At 36.8% G+C, this 19,336-nt stretch overlaps 1 protein-coding gene across 1 annotated transcript in view; it reads right to left on the bottom strand.

The window, feature by feature from the left end:
• The window catches only part of COG5 (component of oligomeric golgi complex 5), a 173,601-nt gene that overhangs the window by 59,051 nt on the left and 95,214 nt on the right, over positions 1-19,336 (bottom strand). Inside the window, exons 8-10 of the mRNA XM_053978240.1 lie at positions 1,554-1,719; positions 358-470; positions 186-263 (exon numbers count right to left, since the gene is read on the bottom strand). Of these exons, the coding sequence (XP_053834215.1) occupies positions 186-263; positions 358-470; positions 1,554-1,719 (357 nt within the window). The remainder of the gene's footprint in view (positions 1-185; positions 264-357; positions 471-1,553; positions 1,720-19,336) is intronic.

The raw sequence follows: 19,336 nt of genomic DNA, 5'->3' as shown, positions 1-19,336 counted from the left end.
ATCCTACAGATATAACCACAGACCACAAATATATCCTTCAATGTTAGTTTGAGTTTCAACACTTTCCCATCATTTTAAGTAAAAAAAAAAATTATGGAACTGTGAAATTGTAAATAAACTCATTCTCTCATCACGTTTTTCTTAAGAGATTTACTAAAGCATATTCAGCTAAATTAAAACTTTACCTTAAGTATCTCGTCTATGAAGCAGACATGTGACACAGGATCTCTTTTCTTTGCCAATACTTTCTGCAAATGCTGCACCTGAAAGAGAGAATTAATTGAGAGGGAAAGTGACATCTAAATTCTTACATCCAAAATTGCACTATGAGACAAAGAGGAATCAGCTGCAGAGTACCTGTCCACAAGCAGCACAGATCTGATCCATGAGTTTCTCCATGTTTGTCCAGAGGGCTGCTCGAAAAGCTGCTGTGTTCCCAGGTGTTGGCATAGCAGCTCTACCAGGGCCACCTAAATGGTTTTTAAACATACATAGCAGCACATTTCAGCTTCCACAAATGAAAATTAAAATATTGGAAATATAGATCTCTATGCACTTCGACAGATACTTTTCTTTAAGCCAAAGCAGCCTAAAATACGTTCAGAACAGATCTTTGTGAATGGTCTCAGCTGTCTCAACTGAGAAGTTGACTCAGCTCTGAAGTTCAGTGGGGATACTTCATGCTCATGACTGTTACATGCTCTACCAATTCAGATTTCCACAGAAACACCACAGTAATGCCAATGACCAGTTCTGCAGGATTTAAGAGCAAAGTGAAATGGGAGAGAGAGTAGCTGTGAAAAATACAGCTATTACCAGCTAAGAACTTAAATGCATTGACAAACTGCTAAAAAAAGTGATATTCCAGCTGAAGGGCATGCAGCTGCTAAACAATCACTTCACTTGAGAGAGGATGCATTTCTGTATTACTCTGCTGATTGTGGTTCTGGACCCCCACCTTGCTGCAAAACTTTTGAAAAAAAATTGAATGTTCATAACACCGAAGTTCAAATTTGCCCGCCCAATCAATTCCTCAGTACTTTTTTGTATCTGAGCTAACTAGGAACTAAATGCTTAATAGTGCAGCATTTCTTCATATTTAATAGTCTGCTTTGAAACAGTTTTCACCTGACAAAAGCGTAACTGTGTAGTTGCAGACTTCTTCCATTGATTTCAAATAATTTCAACCCGAAATTCTCCCACCAATCGCAAGAAGAAGAATCTGGAGTCATTGTTCCATGAGAAACAGCTAAGAAAATGCTACAAATTGCAACCTAATGTGGACAATTTTCTGGGCAAGTTAGGAAGGAGTGGCAGGGAGGAATAAAGGAAAATCTCTGAGCCAAATATCAGACAGACCCGATTTTGTCAAATTAAATGTTTTAAAATTAAATGTTTTCTGAGATATGCCTACTCCCACCCTCTACTGGTTAAAGCAAGCAGGGAAACATTTCTACAATAGGCTTGGATGCGAGAGTTTCTTCCATTTTATAACATACCGTACTCCTATAAAAAATAATCAGTTATCATTCTCTGTAAAACAAGTATCACACCTCTTGTGACTGTTTGAGATGGTTGGGTCAACACTTTGATATCCAAAGCATTTTTTATGTTCTCTTCCAGCACTGTGCAGTATCCATCCACCACATTAGCAATGGTATCCTTCAAAGTCCCAAGATTATGGAAAACCTGAAGAGCAGTTCCCACTTGAGTAGGATTCTGAAGAAAAAAGATATTAAAAAATAACAATTATCTTTAACTGTACTATTAAGATGCTTTATTCATGATGAGACATCATTTTAGTGGGCAAATTCATCTTTTAAGTTCTGTTTGCTAATTCATTCTGTTTAAATTACTGGCATCCTTACTGCATAACAGAGAACGGAGGGAGAACGAAAGGAGAGGACTGATTTCCTCTACTCTCTGAGCAATGCTTTGCTTAGATCCTTTTGGTGCTATCCTCTGAATACAAATGGAAAGAAAGGAACTGGAAGCACTGCTGGCAGTATCTAACCTGGAGTGGGTTATCAGTGACTGATCCAGTAATTCTGGGGTTAGTTGCAGTACAGCTGTATTCAGCTATGGTGTAGCTGGTAATATTGCTTTAACATGCAGTGCTTGTTACACTACTGTCAGTTAAGTCCCAAATAGTTAATTAAATGTGATACAGGCTTTAAAAAAGTACTAACAAATGATAAGAAGAAGCAAGCAGGTCAAGCCCTTACTACTGACTACTGCAAAATTTAAGCTTGTATTTCTACACTTCTATTTCTAATGCTGACAATAATTTCATTTTTCCTCACAGCAGAATTAAGAAATAAAACAATGCAGTGATTATTTCCTGAGCTTGCCAAAAAAAAAAGGAAAAAAAAAAAACTACTGAACACAAGGGAGTGAAAACTGTCCAAAACATGTCCAGGTCCACTGTCTAAGAGACCTCTGATAAAGATTAAATTTGATGATAATTCCACTTAGCAACACTAAACACTGGCATGGGTGCTATTTAGCAAGAGAAAAGCCTCAAATTATTGCCTTTGGAAACTAAGCACTGTCATCCATACACTGAATACTGCTTTTTTAATTAGCATTTACAGGCAATTAGTGGAGGGGGCAATCAGTTGATCATACACATATTAGAGATGCGGTCTTTTGTCATTTTTCTTAGTCACTTCTGCCAGCAGAAAAGAACATGGTCTGACAGAAATGCTGGCAGTCAGACTGGACAGAAGCATCTGAGAATTCTGTGATTCTGTGAGATTCTGTAATTCTGTGAGACCACCAGCACTCCCCACTGCAAAGCCCACTTTGGCATTGGCCATGGTGCAGTTGCTGTGCTGAGGATGCACTTCTGGTACATCCACCTATGGCACCAGGTTTTCTGATGTGTTGACAAACAATGCGTTCTCAAACCCAATGTTTCAGAGGTCACACCCCTACAGCTGCACATTTGTGCCATTTTTTCTAGCATTCCTGCAAGATCAAAACCACAGTTAAAGCAAAAAAAGCCAGATCCCATCTTCTTTCCCATGAGGAGTTCCCAGGTTTATTGGAAAGCAAAGGAATATTAGGCATGTATTATGGTTTGCAGACCTTATACTAACTATACCAGTTTCTTTTTCCAAACAGCGTGGGAGTTAATGAGCATTCCCAGCATAGTATTACGGGTCTGGGACTTGTAGGTTTAGTTTTTTTGACAACTGGGTATGCTGTAAAATTTCTAAGCATCCTGTGGGTGTGCTTGTGGAGGTGGGAAAGTAAGCCATAAAGACTGGAAGATTAATGGGATGTCAGAAAATGAAGAGTACTATAATGCAAGAAGGGAATTTGGGGACAGAATGAACAAGAGAAAGAAAATATAAATGGGAAGAAGATGGGTAATAGAATGAAAAGACTCTGGCAGAAAGAAAGAGAATGAAACTGAAAGGAAGAAAAGATAGAAAAGACACACTTCATTTACCAGCCTTTCCTAAATTGTTCTAATTTTTACAGAATACCTACACAATTATGAAACTAGGTAGAGAATCAGTAATACAAAATCAATACCTTACTATTACTACAAGAGCACTCAACTAGATTTTAGTCAGGCTCTAATGTTCATATATTAAATAGTAAAAAAACAGAACAGCATCGAAAGGTGAGCTGGGCACTGTCTACCCTTAAATAATCAATGGCCAGATACTTATTTTCCTGACAAGCAGGCAATACAGGCACAAATAACTGCAGGCAAAAAATCAGTCTTAGAGCTACCACATCACAGTTTAGCAAACTAACTCTGTAGCTACTGGGCAAGAAAGACACTAAAACACGCTCCAAGAGAGCCTGAGCGATATTTCAAAATAAATGGTTTTAGCCAGAAGTTTCAAACCAAATTACAAAATCATGGAAACCTTCTATTCACTCAAAGTATCTTCCAAATCTAGTACCAAAATTAACATCAGAATGGAACAAAGATTATGCAGGTGACCTATTTCTTACTTGCTTTAAATCATGGACATGGCCACAGACAGAGGGCTCCTAGCTCATGTATTCATCTTGTATGGAATTAGAGACATATCAAACCCCTGCCAAGGTAGAACAAAGTGTATTATTTTATTTGATTCATTTACAGTAATTTTCTCACCTCAGGAAGCAGTTATTGTTTCATATGCCCCAGACAGGCTATATAACAGTCCATTGTTGGTTTATGACTAATCCTAAGAGAATGGAAATTTTTATGCACAGCTAGTTTCTAGGTTTAGACAATATGTTAAAACAAAAACGAAGCCCTGCCTTGGGACAAAAATTATGCGAAAAGAAAATGTTGAAAAGCAGGATAGAAATTAATTATTATACTTTAAGGCTTGCATATACATCTCAAAATTAAACTGTTTATCATTAACATACACTGGACAGTTGAGAGCCAGTATTTCAGAATTTATTTCTACTAACAGATGTTATTATAAAACTTTTTCCCTAATATTTTCCTTCTACCTGAGAAAGCTTAAAGCTAAACAGTTCTGAGATTTGAAAAGCTGCCATAATTTTTATCAAGAGGAAAGCATGCATTTGAAAAAGAACTGACTTTAAAAAGAACTGACTACAACAGTGATTTACAAAGGAAAAGGGAATCACATCAGAGAATAATACTCAGAATAGCTATCCAACAGGAACAATATGGAAAATAATATAACTACTGTTGAGATGGAATTTAATGAGTTCATCAGCAGTACTTTATAACCAAGTTGTCTGCCACTGCAGGCAACCACACTTAGCAATTTTAAAGTGCTCCCCTTAGAATCTCTGTCCGTAAAAAAATTGTACATTTGCCATAAACTTGAAGCTATGGCAATCAAAAGAGTAGAGGGCAAAGAAAAACAGAAGAGCATTTAGTAATATGTTAGCAGTACAGTATAATTTAAGTGCATAAACACAAGCATACACAAGTGAAGTATAAACATGACCCCACAAAGTGTAGGGCAACAACACTACCTACTCAAAAATTAACTACAGCTATCTTCAGATTGCAAAAATTATTATGCATCTGGGAGTTAAGGAGAGATGGCATTAAGTCCACCAATAATACCCTTCTCCATTCAAAGCATTCCTCCATCTGGTAAGTCACAACATAGTATGTTACAGATACATGGAAGCTAAATTCCACAAATGTAAGAGCTTAAGAAGACTCAGTGAGTCATCAGTTCAATATATGAAGAAAATAAAATAAAAATTAACATGCTCAAAACCTAGTTCTACCATGAAACAAGTCTCATAAATATTTTAAAACATCAGAATTTCTCAGTATCCGTCAGACAGTAGATTAAATAGCTTGGTCAGAAGGTTGATACCAGTTACCACTTTAAAAGAAGGTATGGTTATTTCAATTTGTATTTTTGCAAAACAGATACTCATTCAGCAGAAACTATGAAGAGATGTTCATACCAGATGTATTTGCTAATTTTCTCTATGAATGAGAACCATTCATTTTATTGACATAATTTCTGATTAACTTTATCCCATGTCATTCCATTTGGTTCTGTAGATGATTATAGACAAGTTGAAAAATAAGTGTCATGCAGTCATTACAATGAATGTGGGTTTTTTCACAATTACAGTGTGTGGTTGTTTCAAAGAGCAGGTGACTGGACTTAATAACCCAGGAGATGCTGTCCAGGCCAGCATGGCAACTACAGTCATTCTCAGAGCATAACCCCATTTTGGTCACTTCCTTTCCCACAGAGATAATAACCCTGTGAAGACTAAACAGAAATGTCATTAAAGACTTAAATAAATATACCTTGCATTCCTAATTTGAAAGTATCTCCTAGGATGGAACAAAGCAATTTTGTTTTGTCAACTGCCCATATTACAACTATATTATAAGGGCCAAGATTGTAGTCTTTTATTTTATGATTGCCACTAGTATTATCAGAAAAATCTTCTGAAAGCACGGCTAAGGAGAGAGCAATAATCTTCTTCATCATTAGAAATGCAGCTTGGACCAGCAAACCTGCTCCTCCAAGGGAGAGTGGTGATGACACTGAGCTAATTTGGGGACAGGAAGATTCCTAACATAAGGCTGAACCATAAATAAGAAACTTGTATAACAGGCAAAACTAATGGCTCAAGTGCTTCAAACACAGCTTCCAAACTTACACTCCACCTTCTCAGGGTACAGGATTTCTTTATCTGGTACAAATCTGTCCCAAAGATCCCATGCCACAAGATTTTCACCTGTGTGGACTATAACTTCCTTCTCAAATGAAAATGTGTTAATTGGCAAAAATATTTATGGTTTATCTGAGACAATTTATGGTTTATCTGAGACAACTGCTACTACTTACACAAAGAAGTAGTGTTACACATGCAATTAACTGGTAACTTTCAAGCAGCTAAATTTCACAAGTATCTGCACCACCAGTAATCAGAACAGGTCTCCAAGGAAATGCTGTTTCACAGTTTAGAAGAATCACATACAGAAAAGTCAAACTTGGAGTAGTCCCTCACTTAGAAATTACATTCCATAGCTACTAATGCATAAAAGGACATTTTTATTTTGCTTATTAAAATCAGAACAGTGGCTCTGATTGAAAATCTTTATCATTTTTCAGAGAACAGGTAACAGGTTCAGGAGAGGCTGTGTCAGGCTGATAGATAGATAGATAGATAGATAGATAGATAGATAGATAGATAGATAGACAGCTGTGATTTCAGTGTGCTGTCACATCGTTACCTCTTTTGCAAAACATACACCATGTCCCACAAACAATCAGTAGAAGTGTAACACAGCTCAAAAATAATTACATACATTGCTTAGTTGAAGAAGATTTGTAATTACTAATTAGTCCAGGAATCACTTAAACAGAGTGGTCTGACAATGTGGCGAGCAAGTAATACTACAACATTCCCTAACCATGAAGAAATAATCAGCACTAAAACACAACAATCCCAGAACAGGATGCACACTGAAAAAACCAAACTTGTAAACTAATGTATGTTTTCTGACAAGGAATACAAAAGACTATTGCAGTCCTTACAGAGTAAGTGCAAAAGCAGTTTCCAGATTATACTTCTGACTATCTTTGACTGACATTTAGTATTAACTAATTTCATTTGACAGAAGATTTACTATATTGGGAGCTATTTCACTAACTTTTAAAAGTTTACTGCCTCTTTTTGTTTGTAGGAGATACCAGTTGTGATTTCCAACACAGCACAGCTTTACAAGGTCCAAAAAAGACCTTGTAAATCCCCAGTCAGATGTTCCTTTACAGCATTTGCCCCTTCTCCCCTCTCACTACCATTACAACATGCTGCCTCCTTCCAGTACTTTTTGCATAAATAACATTACTATCCCTAATGAGAAGTACTACTTAAAGACCAAGTGATTAAGGAAGTTTTGCAAGCACTTGCAGCTACCTGGTTCTTAGCCATCTCTTACAGACACCAGAAGTAAAAAAATGAAAAGTTACTTCAGGAAAAGCTGCAGTTCGATTTAAAGAGCTCAAGCAGGTAAGCAGTGAAGAAAACTTGGCCACCTAAGTCACAGCCAAGGTAAAATGACCTATTGAGCAGAATTAGTAACTTAGTAAGAAGGGTTGGAATTCTTGCTTTGAGGCATAACTCAGCTATTTTAATTGTACAAAAAGTAACAAAAAACTAAAAGTAGAAATTAAATGCAAATGAAATTCAGTTTCAGTCTAAAACCAGTATTTTATTCCATTTCCAAATGTCCATGCCTAAAAAAAAATTAATTGACATATCACTACTCCTAAAAATGAACCTACTTAGGGAAGCTCATCTCTGTGTTCATTATCATCCCATCTGTCTTTTACTCTGTTCATCTCTAAAACCTGAGCAATAAATGAAAAGGTCAAATTGACAGTGTAAAGCCAGAGAATACAGGCTTCTTTCTAATGATATCCCAGATCTTCCTGTTTTGATCTTTGCAGTGTTGGGAGGAGAGAGAGGTTAAAATATTACGATTTGCTATAGAAATATCATAGGTAATAGTGAGTTAGACACACTGGCTAGATTAGAAAAGAATATTTTAAGCCTTAAGAGGCAAGAGTCCCAAAGCCAAACATTTAAATATGGTAAGGTTATAACATCTACCTTCTGTGAGCCCATGTTTCAAATACACAACCTCTTTTGGTAGAAGGGCTTTCACACGAAAGGAGAACTTTTCACCACAAAGCACAGTTATAAACCTCATCATGTCCTCAAACTAGATCAGCCTTTTGTTTCTTAGAATAACAAGAAGGAAATAGCAAGAAGCATTGCACTACAAAGGTTGAGGAGGGAAAAAAAAAAAAAAGAAATAGTAGCAATAAAATACTAGAAAGCAAAGAAACAAGATTTTTCAACAGAGCTAAATAGCTTGCCAAAACACTTATTCACCATTATAGTGTAATCAAAGCAACAGATGGCTAAGAGCTAATGGGATAGAAAGGCATCAGGAACTGTTGTAAAGAATTATCTCATGAAACATCAAGCAATGTTCCAAAGTTTACCAAGCCTGAGGCTATCAATGTGACAGCAATTTCAAAGAAAGTATCTGGCACCTCTGAGGACAGATCAGCTACACTGACTAGCCCATAACAATTAGAGATTTTATCCCACAATGCTCTATTTGAGTGTAGGAAGTGTATAAAGTCTTTAAAGAGTAGAAATTATACAAAATTTCAAAAACCAGTCAGGGAACATGGAAATGGGGGCCTCTGAGCCAAATCAAACTTCTTAAAATGCTTCTCTCACCTCTTACACAATTTGATCAATCTCTAAAGCTCTTACTGATAACAAACCAGTTCACATCTGAAGATGTGGCTTCTCTATTAAAAACACAGCTGATGAAGCTTAGAGAGCAGAAAGCGAGATTGCAGCATCTCTCCTGTCCTTGTGCAACCCTGACTTGCACCTGCTGATCCAAGACCTATTACTGAAGAACAGAAGTGTAAGGACACAAAATCTCATTACTAATTTTGACATTTGGACAAAAGCTCGTGACCAGATGTTTTCTTCCACCTCACAATATCATTATGTACGTGCTCACTCTATTAGATGGTTCAACAAAGCCATTAAAAGACAGAAATGTCAAGTTTCACTTTTAACTCAGTCTTAACAATCAACATTAGGAATTAGCTGCTGAAGGGTTTTAACATGTTTTTCTCTCTTTACCAAAAAAAAAAAAAAAAACCACAAAACAACCAACCTGAATTCTATCTCAGAAAAAAAATATCCTTCAAATGGTATGCTCTGAATGATTTAAATATCTACCACAAGCCATCTGGGTTTTCTTGTTCTCCTGCTAGTCTTTGCAACAAGATAATAATTACCTATGCAAGTGACATCTCATTTCTGGAATCTGTGCATATATTGTCAACAGCCCTGAAGTGCCCTCAAGTATTTAAAAAGAATGAACTTTAAGAAGCTGTTTTATTTTAAATTCTTTCTGGCTAATATTTCCATACTCAACTACAGACAGACCTCCATCATGGTCAGATTTGCTGTTGGATAAAATTTTAAGACATTTTTTTTTTCTTCTTAATAGAAAGTTAAAATTCATTGTATCGCACACCTACAGGAAAGTCTGCAGATAATTTGGTGAAGAATTGTAGGTTGCCAGGACTGCTGGAGATGCCCTAATCCACCTGCTAGCTCAAAGGAGGGTTTACCACACCAGGCTGCTCAGGAATGAGCCAGAAGACACTCTTTCTGCTCCATTTTCCTTTCCTAGTTCTTACAGCTCCCAGAGAATGCAACAATGGATTTGTGCAGTCATTTTCATCAAGTTTTGCTGAGACCAGCTTGAAAGAGAGCAAGCCCATGTATACATCAAAACATGTCTTCAGTGCTGGCAGTGTTACCCACACCCTGACAGCAGTCTAAGTCTTCCAAGTTCTCTTGTAAATTTGTCCACTGGCATGACAAAACTGAGCTCTTTTTGCTACAGATTCAACATTTATAGAAATAACTTTTATATTTCTAGTTTTTTTTTTTTAAAAAAAAAGGTCGCTCCCTTTAAAATCAAATGGGCAAAGCTATATCATACAAAAACTTTACTATGAAGGAAAAAAATATGAAGTCCTCTGCAGAAAAAGAAATACTGTGCCTAGCTTTGCCTGCAACTAACACAGACACTGGGATCCAGTTCGGCCACTGAAAAAAGGCAGTTCCTCACCCCTCACTTCAGCTGTCAGCCAGCAATGCATTCTGAAACCTTCACAGAAATGGGAACTTACTGAGGGTGCTGCCTGCAGAAGGACAGAAGGGAGGTGAAAGAGAAGAATAAGCAGCTGAGTGCACCTCTTCTTCCACACAGTCATTATTCATCACCCAAGAACTGCTGTATTTTGATCCAAGATTTCTCCTTTCTAATGCCACATACTGTTCAGTTCCCTATGTCATTTCAAGCTTATCCAAAGCTTTAAATCTTTTTGTTACCATAAATGTAACAATGTACAATAATGCAGAATTTCATGTGGCACTGAGTAGCAGATCAAGAACACAATGAAGCATTGATTTTTTCTGAGAGGATTAAGACAGAGCAGATTTTTAACCTGAGAAAGAGGCAAAATGAATTATATTATCTTTTTCAAATGGGTATCATGGCTAGTCGATCATATTTTTCACTCTGCTCTATGCAGATGTGGCTTATTAATGCTTTGTATGTTCTTCATGGATCATCTAATTGCATTATTGCAGAACCTGTTAACAATCAACAGTCAACAGTACAAACCACAAATAGAATTACAGTCTGGGAGAGGCGTTTAACAGTAACATACTATCTTATCTGGAGAGAAAGAACCTCAGTGTAGCTTTAGTTTTGAAGAAACACAGATATACAAAGTAAAAATTTAAAAGGCTGGGATGTATTATACAGAGACCTAGCCAAAGCCCACGTCAGTCTCTGCTCAGTTACATCCCTGGAATTTAGCGGAATTTCATATATGCTGTTTACCTTTCAGTATCTACAGCTAATGAGAAATACTTTAATCAATTTGGTATATAACCCTTAAACAGTCTAGGACTTTGGAAGATGACTTTATTTAACCTCATTCTATAAAGATTAGACCCATATGATTAAAATACTGCAATGTCTGATAAAGAAAAACCTTCATGGTTCCCGTTCCAGTCGTACCTGAACTGTTTTCAACAAGATCTAATCCTAGCCTACCTTTCTGCATCTGTAGCAATGTATGTATGTAGCAATCACCACTTCCTTATTTCACTGCACTACCTTATCCATCCCCCAGTCTATCTTCCAGTCCTTCTGCAGTCTTGTTCTCAGAACAGCTCTTTCCATTCATATCTTTCTCTTTGGAGCTGCCCTTGAGACCTAAACTCGGTTTCCATACTGACACAGTGTTCCCAGTCTCCTTTATTCTGCCCCTACAGTATAGTTTATTTAAAAAGCTTTTCACAGCTGAGTAGTTCATAGCAGTGACCCAGGCATCTGTGCATATAAATAGATGAATCCATCATCATATTTGCATTAATTACCTTAAAAGTACTAGAATCACATATATTCTTGCCCTTGTAGGTATTATCTAGTCTTAGTGCAGTTTCAGTTTCTCACTGTGGTCAGAGTTGTCCAAGACATAATGGTTAACAGTTTTCCAGTCCAGGGAAAACACCTAAACAGATGGACAACCAGAACACAGAAACAGACTATGAACAGCCTCTAATTTAAAATAATTTCTGTCTGCAAAGAAAGCTGAACTCAATATTATTAAACATCCTGTGTTTTCATGACGGATATTCTATGAGGAGTAATTTTTTAGTGATCACAAATGACATTTACTAATTGGTATGAAACCAAACTAAGTGTTTCATATTTCAAAATAACTAGTCTCAGTGGGGAGATCTAAAACATTTTTAATAGCTTTCTAAGGTATTCTGACTTTTTTTCCCACTCACACACACACTGCATAGCTAGTAATTCCTTAGAATTTATTAATACCTAAAATTTTTGGAATAGTAATGCCAACTGAATTCTTCAAAAAGCATTATCTAACTCTAAGTTAATACGTATTTCAAACATCATCTACAATGGAAGATTAAGTTTTCATGTTTAGTTGATAACAGGTCAAATTAATTGATATAAATTTCCAAAGAAAAGGACCAGAAGTGAATTTAAAAATTATCCAGCTGATCCTCCCATGAAATTGTCACTAAACAGAATACAAAGATTTTGGCAACCAGCTAAGTGGTGATTCATAGCAGAGTGAAGGGATATAAAACATTAATGACTTCTCAATTTTCACCTATTACTTTACCATAAAAGACAGTTATATAAAAATATTGTTCAGATCAGATGCATTTTCAGGAATACCCATTTATAGAAACTATTTATAAACCACTTTCTTGCACTATCATAAAAACAGAAACAGAAATTATGAGATTAGCAGGGCCACACAATAATAAATCCTTACAAATAAACACTGGAAAGTGAAGGCTATTTGTTTTGATGCACTGAAACATGCAATAAAGTACTTGCAAATACTCCATTATCCAGTCACAGATTTTTGGTCTAATTCTGCATTTATGAGTCACAAACACCTACACAGAAAAAAAAAAAAAAAGAAAGAAAGAAAGAAAGAAAGAAAGAAAGAAAAAAAAAAAAAACCCAGACACATAATCTGTCAATCCACTTTGATTAACCATTTAGAAAGGCTAGGAGCAGTGAAGAGTTTTACTTTTATAAAAATACCATGTCACAGTTGGACATCAATTGCATTAGGCTTCCTAAATTACCTCTATATAGGGCAAGTGCACAATGGCAAAGTGATATAAAGCTTTCTACATCACAGAGCAGACAAAGTCTGCACAATCCCATAATCTGTTTCTAATTCTGTATATATCTTTTAATAAATGTGCACAGACTCATCAAAATCTGAAAGATCAGGATCTCACAGGACAAAAGAGACTACCACCATGTTTATTATTGTCAAGGCTTCATAACTCTGCAGTAAAATCGTTAGGACAAAATGTGAAAATAAAACCTTTGTGTATTTAAAAAAAACCCTGTTCTTCTAAATTTACACACTATGAAAGATTATTTTACTAGTTCAGAGTGAATTCTCCACCAAAAAGTCTTTTTCTCCCTTTATAATCCTTTAAGAACAGCAGTATTTTTAAAATTGAAAAAAAAAAAAAAAGGTAAGCCTTCCTTATGTACTCTCTTTTATTAGATATTGCTTTCCAATACTTCTAGCAGCAACAAACATGACCACCAAACATCATAAAATATGCCCAGGAACTTCAGTGACCACAGAAAGACAAAATACTTCAGCATTTCAACTCACATTTTTGGAATATCCCCAGGAAGTGCCATATTTAAATGATTAATCACTGGCATTCCAAATATTTATTTTAACCCAAAAACATTAATCTTCATATGGACACATAGATAGATGTATGTGCACTATTATGCATCTGCATAGTGCTGAAACAGACCAAAGTGAATCCATCAGTTGTAACATTACTACCAGTACCAGATTTGTGTAATTTTTTATCTTCTGCATGCTATACTAATAACAACAAAACTTATTTGATGGTGTGTTCTTTAGCAAGGGCACAGAGAACAAATATCAAGTGACTCGGGATCTAATACATTCACATCATGCTTTGATTTTCCATCTGAAAAATATGCACCAACATCCACAACTGAAATGTGTGCTAAAGATATATTTATTTAGTTATTGCTCTCTGCAACACCGTCTTTTGAGCTTTGTGAATAATTCATCTGCCTATGTCTTCTTAAAAAAAAAACCACAAAAACAAACAGAAACATCTGGAAACACTTACAAGCTAGATTTTATAGCAAACATATATCATCAACCATAAAGGATGATACTGCTACCACAGCATTATAATACATTACATAACTGAGAAATTTTAGGTCCCAAATAAGAAGTTCATCACAGGTTATCTAATTGCAAGGCTGAGCCCAGAAATGCATTTTCCCCAAGTGAAAAGCTATTTTCCTCTCAACACTGCTCTATTCACTTCCTTCCTCTTCAACTCTGACTGCAGAGGAGACACTAGAGTCTGGCAAATACATGGACTTCTTAAGCAGCTAAAGATTCACTTTCATTTGAAACTGTTGTCGTGACAGGTTTCCATAGTACCTTCTTGCAGTAATCACTGCTTCTGCCCTCTATATTTCTATTTTGAAAAATAACTTTGAGTAGCAAAAGAAGGGGAGATAAAAAAAAAGGGGAAAAAAAAAAAAAAAAAGAAAGCATGGACAAGGGGGAATACCTAACTAAACTGCCCCTGCATCACAGCCAGAGCAGCCACAGAAGGGAAATGATATACTAAAAGATGCTGTTTGCTGCCTCTACTCCCTTTGCAGGTTTAAATCACCAGAGTATGGGAAAGCTTATTTTTAACATCAGTTTCAACCATGTGAATTTCTGGGTAAGAAGTAATAGCAGCACAGTTAAGGAACAGTCTGTGAAACAGCAGTTCTTGCAATGACTTGAGCCTGGTTTTAAGTTATAGGGAGAAAAAAAGAATCTCCTAGAGTTCAGACTCAGCTGTGTAAGATATGATTTTCAGCAAGTCACTCAGGCCTAAATTCACAAAATGAGCCAAGAGCGGAACTTCCCAAATACACTGTCCACTCTGGACTGCAATTATTCTTCCCTTTGCCCCATGAATATCACATCCCTTGCGTCTACACCATCTTTATTATGTAGATCCAACCCCTAAACACAAACTAATTGTCTTGCCTCCACAAGTAAATGATAAGTATGTAAAAGAACACCCAGTGCCATGCCTTAGTCCTGAGCCCCTTGGCAGCCACAGCAGTGTGTGACCACCCCTGCCCTGCCTGGTGCTCAAGGGCAGGTCACTCTCTCCCAAATGAGACACAAGGCAAAGCCTTTCAGGCTAAGGATTACCCTGGCCTTCCTTCCAACTTCCTGCAGTGTTTTAAACACTTCTTCTCCAGCGCTTTCATTGTTTTCATCACTTGTGCAGTTAAAGAAGCAGTCATCCATGCCTAGAAGATAGCCCCAGGTACTTATGCTCAGGAAAGGTAGTGACTGGTGAATCCCAGCAAAACCAGCCCTAGAAGAGCTGTAAAGGTGTTCTGAGGTTCAGTTTTGATACAATGACTACAAATCATTGTATCAAATCTCTGCTGCAAATCCCAAATCTTCAGCACTTAATTCACCAAGTGCTTAATTCAGCTCACTTAGTTCACTCAGAAGACCAAGGAGGTTTTGTGAACCCCACTCCTGTACCTCTCACCACACTCCCCACCACCACAACCCATACTGTGCATGGCAAGACCTTGGAGTCAGCCACATTATCAATCTGTGCAAGACCTCTCACTCTCTTGGCTTCTGTTCTTCACCTGCAGAACACTGATGCTGGCACTTCACCTCTGTCACAAAGTGCTGGAGGGGTAACAGCAACAGCAAGGAATTCTGGTAACACAGATTATGGAGTCATCTAAAGTAAAGAAACAGACCAAATTCAGGTAAACTTTTACTGAAAATGTTAGTCCCTCAACTCAAAACATAAAATACAGAATATCAGAGAACAGCAGCTCCAATTTTTCTATGCACACCTGTGCACAGAAAAACAGTGTGTAGTAAATATGAAACTTGCCACAGGGAATTTCTGGAAGATGCCTAAAAGTTTCTCAGCCTTGGAAGCTGGTTTCCCTCTATGGGAAACCTGGGCAACATACATTATCAGAAGAGATGCTTAATGATTTATCATTAATACCAAGAATTAATCTGATTAAATGTTGCAATTTAGTACTTTCTCTGAATTAACTGGCCCATTAAAAAACATGCAGATATTTGTAACAGCTTGCAAAAGACTTAAACAAAAGATGACAGCTGAGCATGTCAGCTAAAAATTGTATTTTCTTAGCTATGTATCAGTAAATAAATCCCCATGGACTGACAAAAAATAAACACACTAAATGATACATAAAACTATACACAAGGTCTCTGTAGACATTAGGTAAGTTTCATGTGATGTTAAATACTCCCTTTTTGAGAAAAATAAATTATTATTTTAGCTTTTACATTATACATACATAATTTAGTACCTCTAGTTACTAAGCTAAATATAAAAAAGTTGTCTTCATTCTCTGGTCAAACAGACATCCTAAATAAAGAAATGCCACTTAAATTGTGGACTGTTGCCAAAATGTCTAATGGCTGATTTTTTTTTTTTTTTTTTTTTTTTCTAATGGACATTCTGAAGAATTCCCAGAAACAGATCTTCAGTTTGCAATACTGTTCTTCATCTGTATTCAGACAGGTTCATACTAGGATCACCAGGATGTCGTACACATTTTCAATAATGCTGTCACACGCTAAATAAGTTAAGATGAAAACCACACAATTCCAGTTTGAATCTAATGACACTATCTCCAGTGGAGAAAAGGTACAGCTGATAGAAGGGAGAGATGTGGGGGACAGACAACTGAAGGAAATTATCTACTGTCCCTTTCAGTTTATTAATATAGTATGATGCTATGTTACTGCAAGTGCTAAGATCTGCAGTGCACTGGGTTTTTTATGAATAAATTTACATTGTGCCTTACTGCTTAAGTTCTGCAGCTCCATTTAATCAACACAAGTGCTTTGTCCATCTTCACTCACCTCGAGTATAACTAATTTTCAAGAAACAATATAGAAAAAACCTCAAAACTTATTAGGATATATGTGTTAACTACTGTACACAAATATTATCTATCCATAACATGCATTTAAATTCCTAAAATGTGAGCCATACTCTACCATTTCTTTACATGACTATTATCTCTACATCTGCACACAAGCTTTTCAACGCAATCTTATATTAAGCAATTGAGTGGGTGCAGTGAGTACAGCACAAATATTTTCAGAGAAATTCCTGACTGGATCCTTTTAAATTATTTGCAGTATCTTAGAGAACATTACCCCTCAAAAGGCCAACAGAATTCCTTTGATTATTTATGACAATGTGTGTAGAGCATTTCTGAGACATACAGAGAGTCCCAGCAAACCACAAACATATGCACTCTATTTCAACCTCATGCTCTAATTTAAAAGCTTTAGTAAATACCGACAGTTTAAGCACGCATATTTACTTGTATTTCTGAAGATCTAGTATTATTGACACATACACTTTTACTTGGGACAAAATACTATTCAAACTTGGATCTTGACAGCACTCATTGGAGCATCCTTTTCTCAGACACCATTCCTTGTTTCCAAGAGCATAAATTCCTCCCTGCTCTATTTAACAAACCATAATATCCATTCCGCCTGTCCAACAAGCAGTTATTTCATGATTTGTGCTTTCCTAATTTGAAACCTGACAATTTTTTTCTTCAGCGATTTTTATTATTTATTAGCTATTCTTAAAAGTTTCTTTGTCTTCTCTTTAACACAAATGTTATTAATTTTTCTTGGAGTTCACTTATCACAACCAGCCACTGATATCCTTGCAGGTAAGAGGGCTCCAGGTAAGAGTTATCTAAAAATGTCATCATTCAGATTTTAAGAATTCTGACAAACCACAAAGATTTCTTCTTCTTTTGTCACTTGCAAAGCATGCTACTGGTCTATATACATGGGAGAGCAAACTGCCGGTATTGAATGCCCTTCAACACTATCAAGTAGTGTGCCAATGGATTTACAAACTTATCAGTGTGTGAAATACAGTATTGAATTATCAACAAGGTGATTCGCTTTGTTTACAGCAGCAAATATTTTCCATTAGTGAAATCTGAAATCCATTAAAAATGTGAGGTTTTAATGTCAACTGTAAATCATAAAGCAAACACAGGGATGCCCAACCCTTCTGGCTGGGGAGGCCACTTGTCTTTGTGTAGGTGCAAAGAAGGGCCATAGGCCACATTCTCTGCCCTGCTGTGTGTCAGAGATGCGACACTTGCTGGGGAGTTGGCTCTCAGCTGAGCTCTTATGTGAGCACCCACTGCAATCAGGGTGCTGGATGATTAGTTCTGGTGTCAGTTCCAGGACACCATGTCTAAATTTACCACACAGATTGAAAAGATCTTCAGAAGGAGTTCAAGTTTACTTTCCTTCTATAAAACAACAGTTATCTGCAGATGAAAATACAAACCACCTAGCAGAAATTTACCCAAATTGTTATTCATAAGTCCAGCTTTCACTGGTTCTCACTTGACTACCTCTCAGGTCAGTCCACATCCTTCCTGATATGTTGAATTCACTACTAGAACCCCAGGGCTGAGTAGAGTATAAAGGTCACTCTACTGAGTAGAGAAAAAAAATTACTCCAGGTATACTTTTGTTTACACCTCCCAGTATAATATTTTTCTCCTTTGTATCTACTTGACATGGCTGACATTCAGCTTGTAATCCACTATAACATCAAAATACCCTTCTGCAGGTCTCCTATCCACACTACTGTTTCTGCTATAGAGCCATGCTTTTCTTCCCTTACTCCTTTTCTTCATGCAATACCTTACACTGTTCTTTTATAATAGTATCCTATTTTTTCAAATCAATTTCACAAGATCATTTTAATTCTGTCCTTACAAAACCTCTTAATCCTTCTTAGACAAGTGTAGCCTGCAAATTTAATAAATATATTCTGTATTTCATCATCCAGACCATTAATGCAAGCACTGAATAGTGCTAGCCCTGGGGCAAATCCCTGCAGAACTTCACTGGATACAATTCTTCCATATTGGAAGAGAATCAACACCATGTACAGTTTACCAAACTCTTGTGCATTGATCTTGTAACAGTTTAGGATTATCCTTACTATTATTAAGTCTAGATTATCCCTCCTCAGTTTGAATTTGAAAATGCCTCAGGTGAAGAACTATTACAGACAAAATATCAGACCTCACCTTTCACACCTCCATCCTCTAAACTGAACAGCCTTTAACAGAAGGAAGCTAAGCTGGTCTGACAGAACTCACTCTTGAGAAACCTGTGCTGGTCATGAGGCTGACCCGGCACACGTGTGGTTATCAGGAAGTGCTGGGATACCAAGAAAGTGCGTGCAGATGCAACAATTTTAAGGCTGTGCACAGGAATGTATTGGGGGAGCATCATGGAAGGCACGTGCCACATGGCCTGGCACACAGGGAGCTCTCAGAGGCACACACCAGTCTGGGCCACCAGCCCCAGGGGCTACATGTGGCTCGCAGACTAAAGGCTGATTGCCACTACAGCACATCATCCTAAGCACAGATATCAGTTGCTTAAAATATAACCTGAAGAACTATGTTGAGGCAAAATATTCTGCAGAAGGAGAACGTTCTCTTTTGAACACTGCATGAAATTACTAGAAAAGTACTTCCCTCTTCCAGGAGAGAGAAAGTTACATACACTCTTTCAGCATCCAA

This window comes from Vidua macroura, chromosome 5, assembly GCF_024509145.1.
Source record: "Vidua macroura isolate BioBank_ID:100142 chromosome 5, ASM2450914v1, whole genome shotgun sequence".
In the NCBI taxonomy this organism is placed as follows: Eukaryota; Metazoa; Chordata; class Aves; order Passeriformes; family Viduidae; genus Vidua; species Vidua macroura.
Note: the sequence above shows the minus strand (reverse complement) of the source record. Positions and strands in the feature narration are given on the sequence as shown.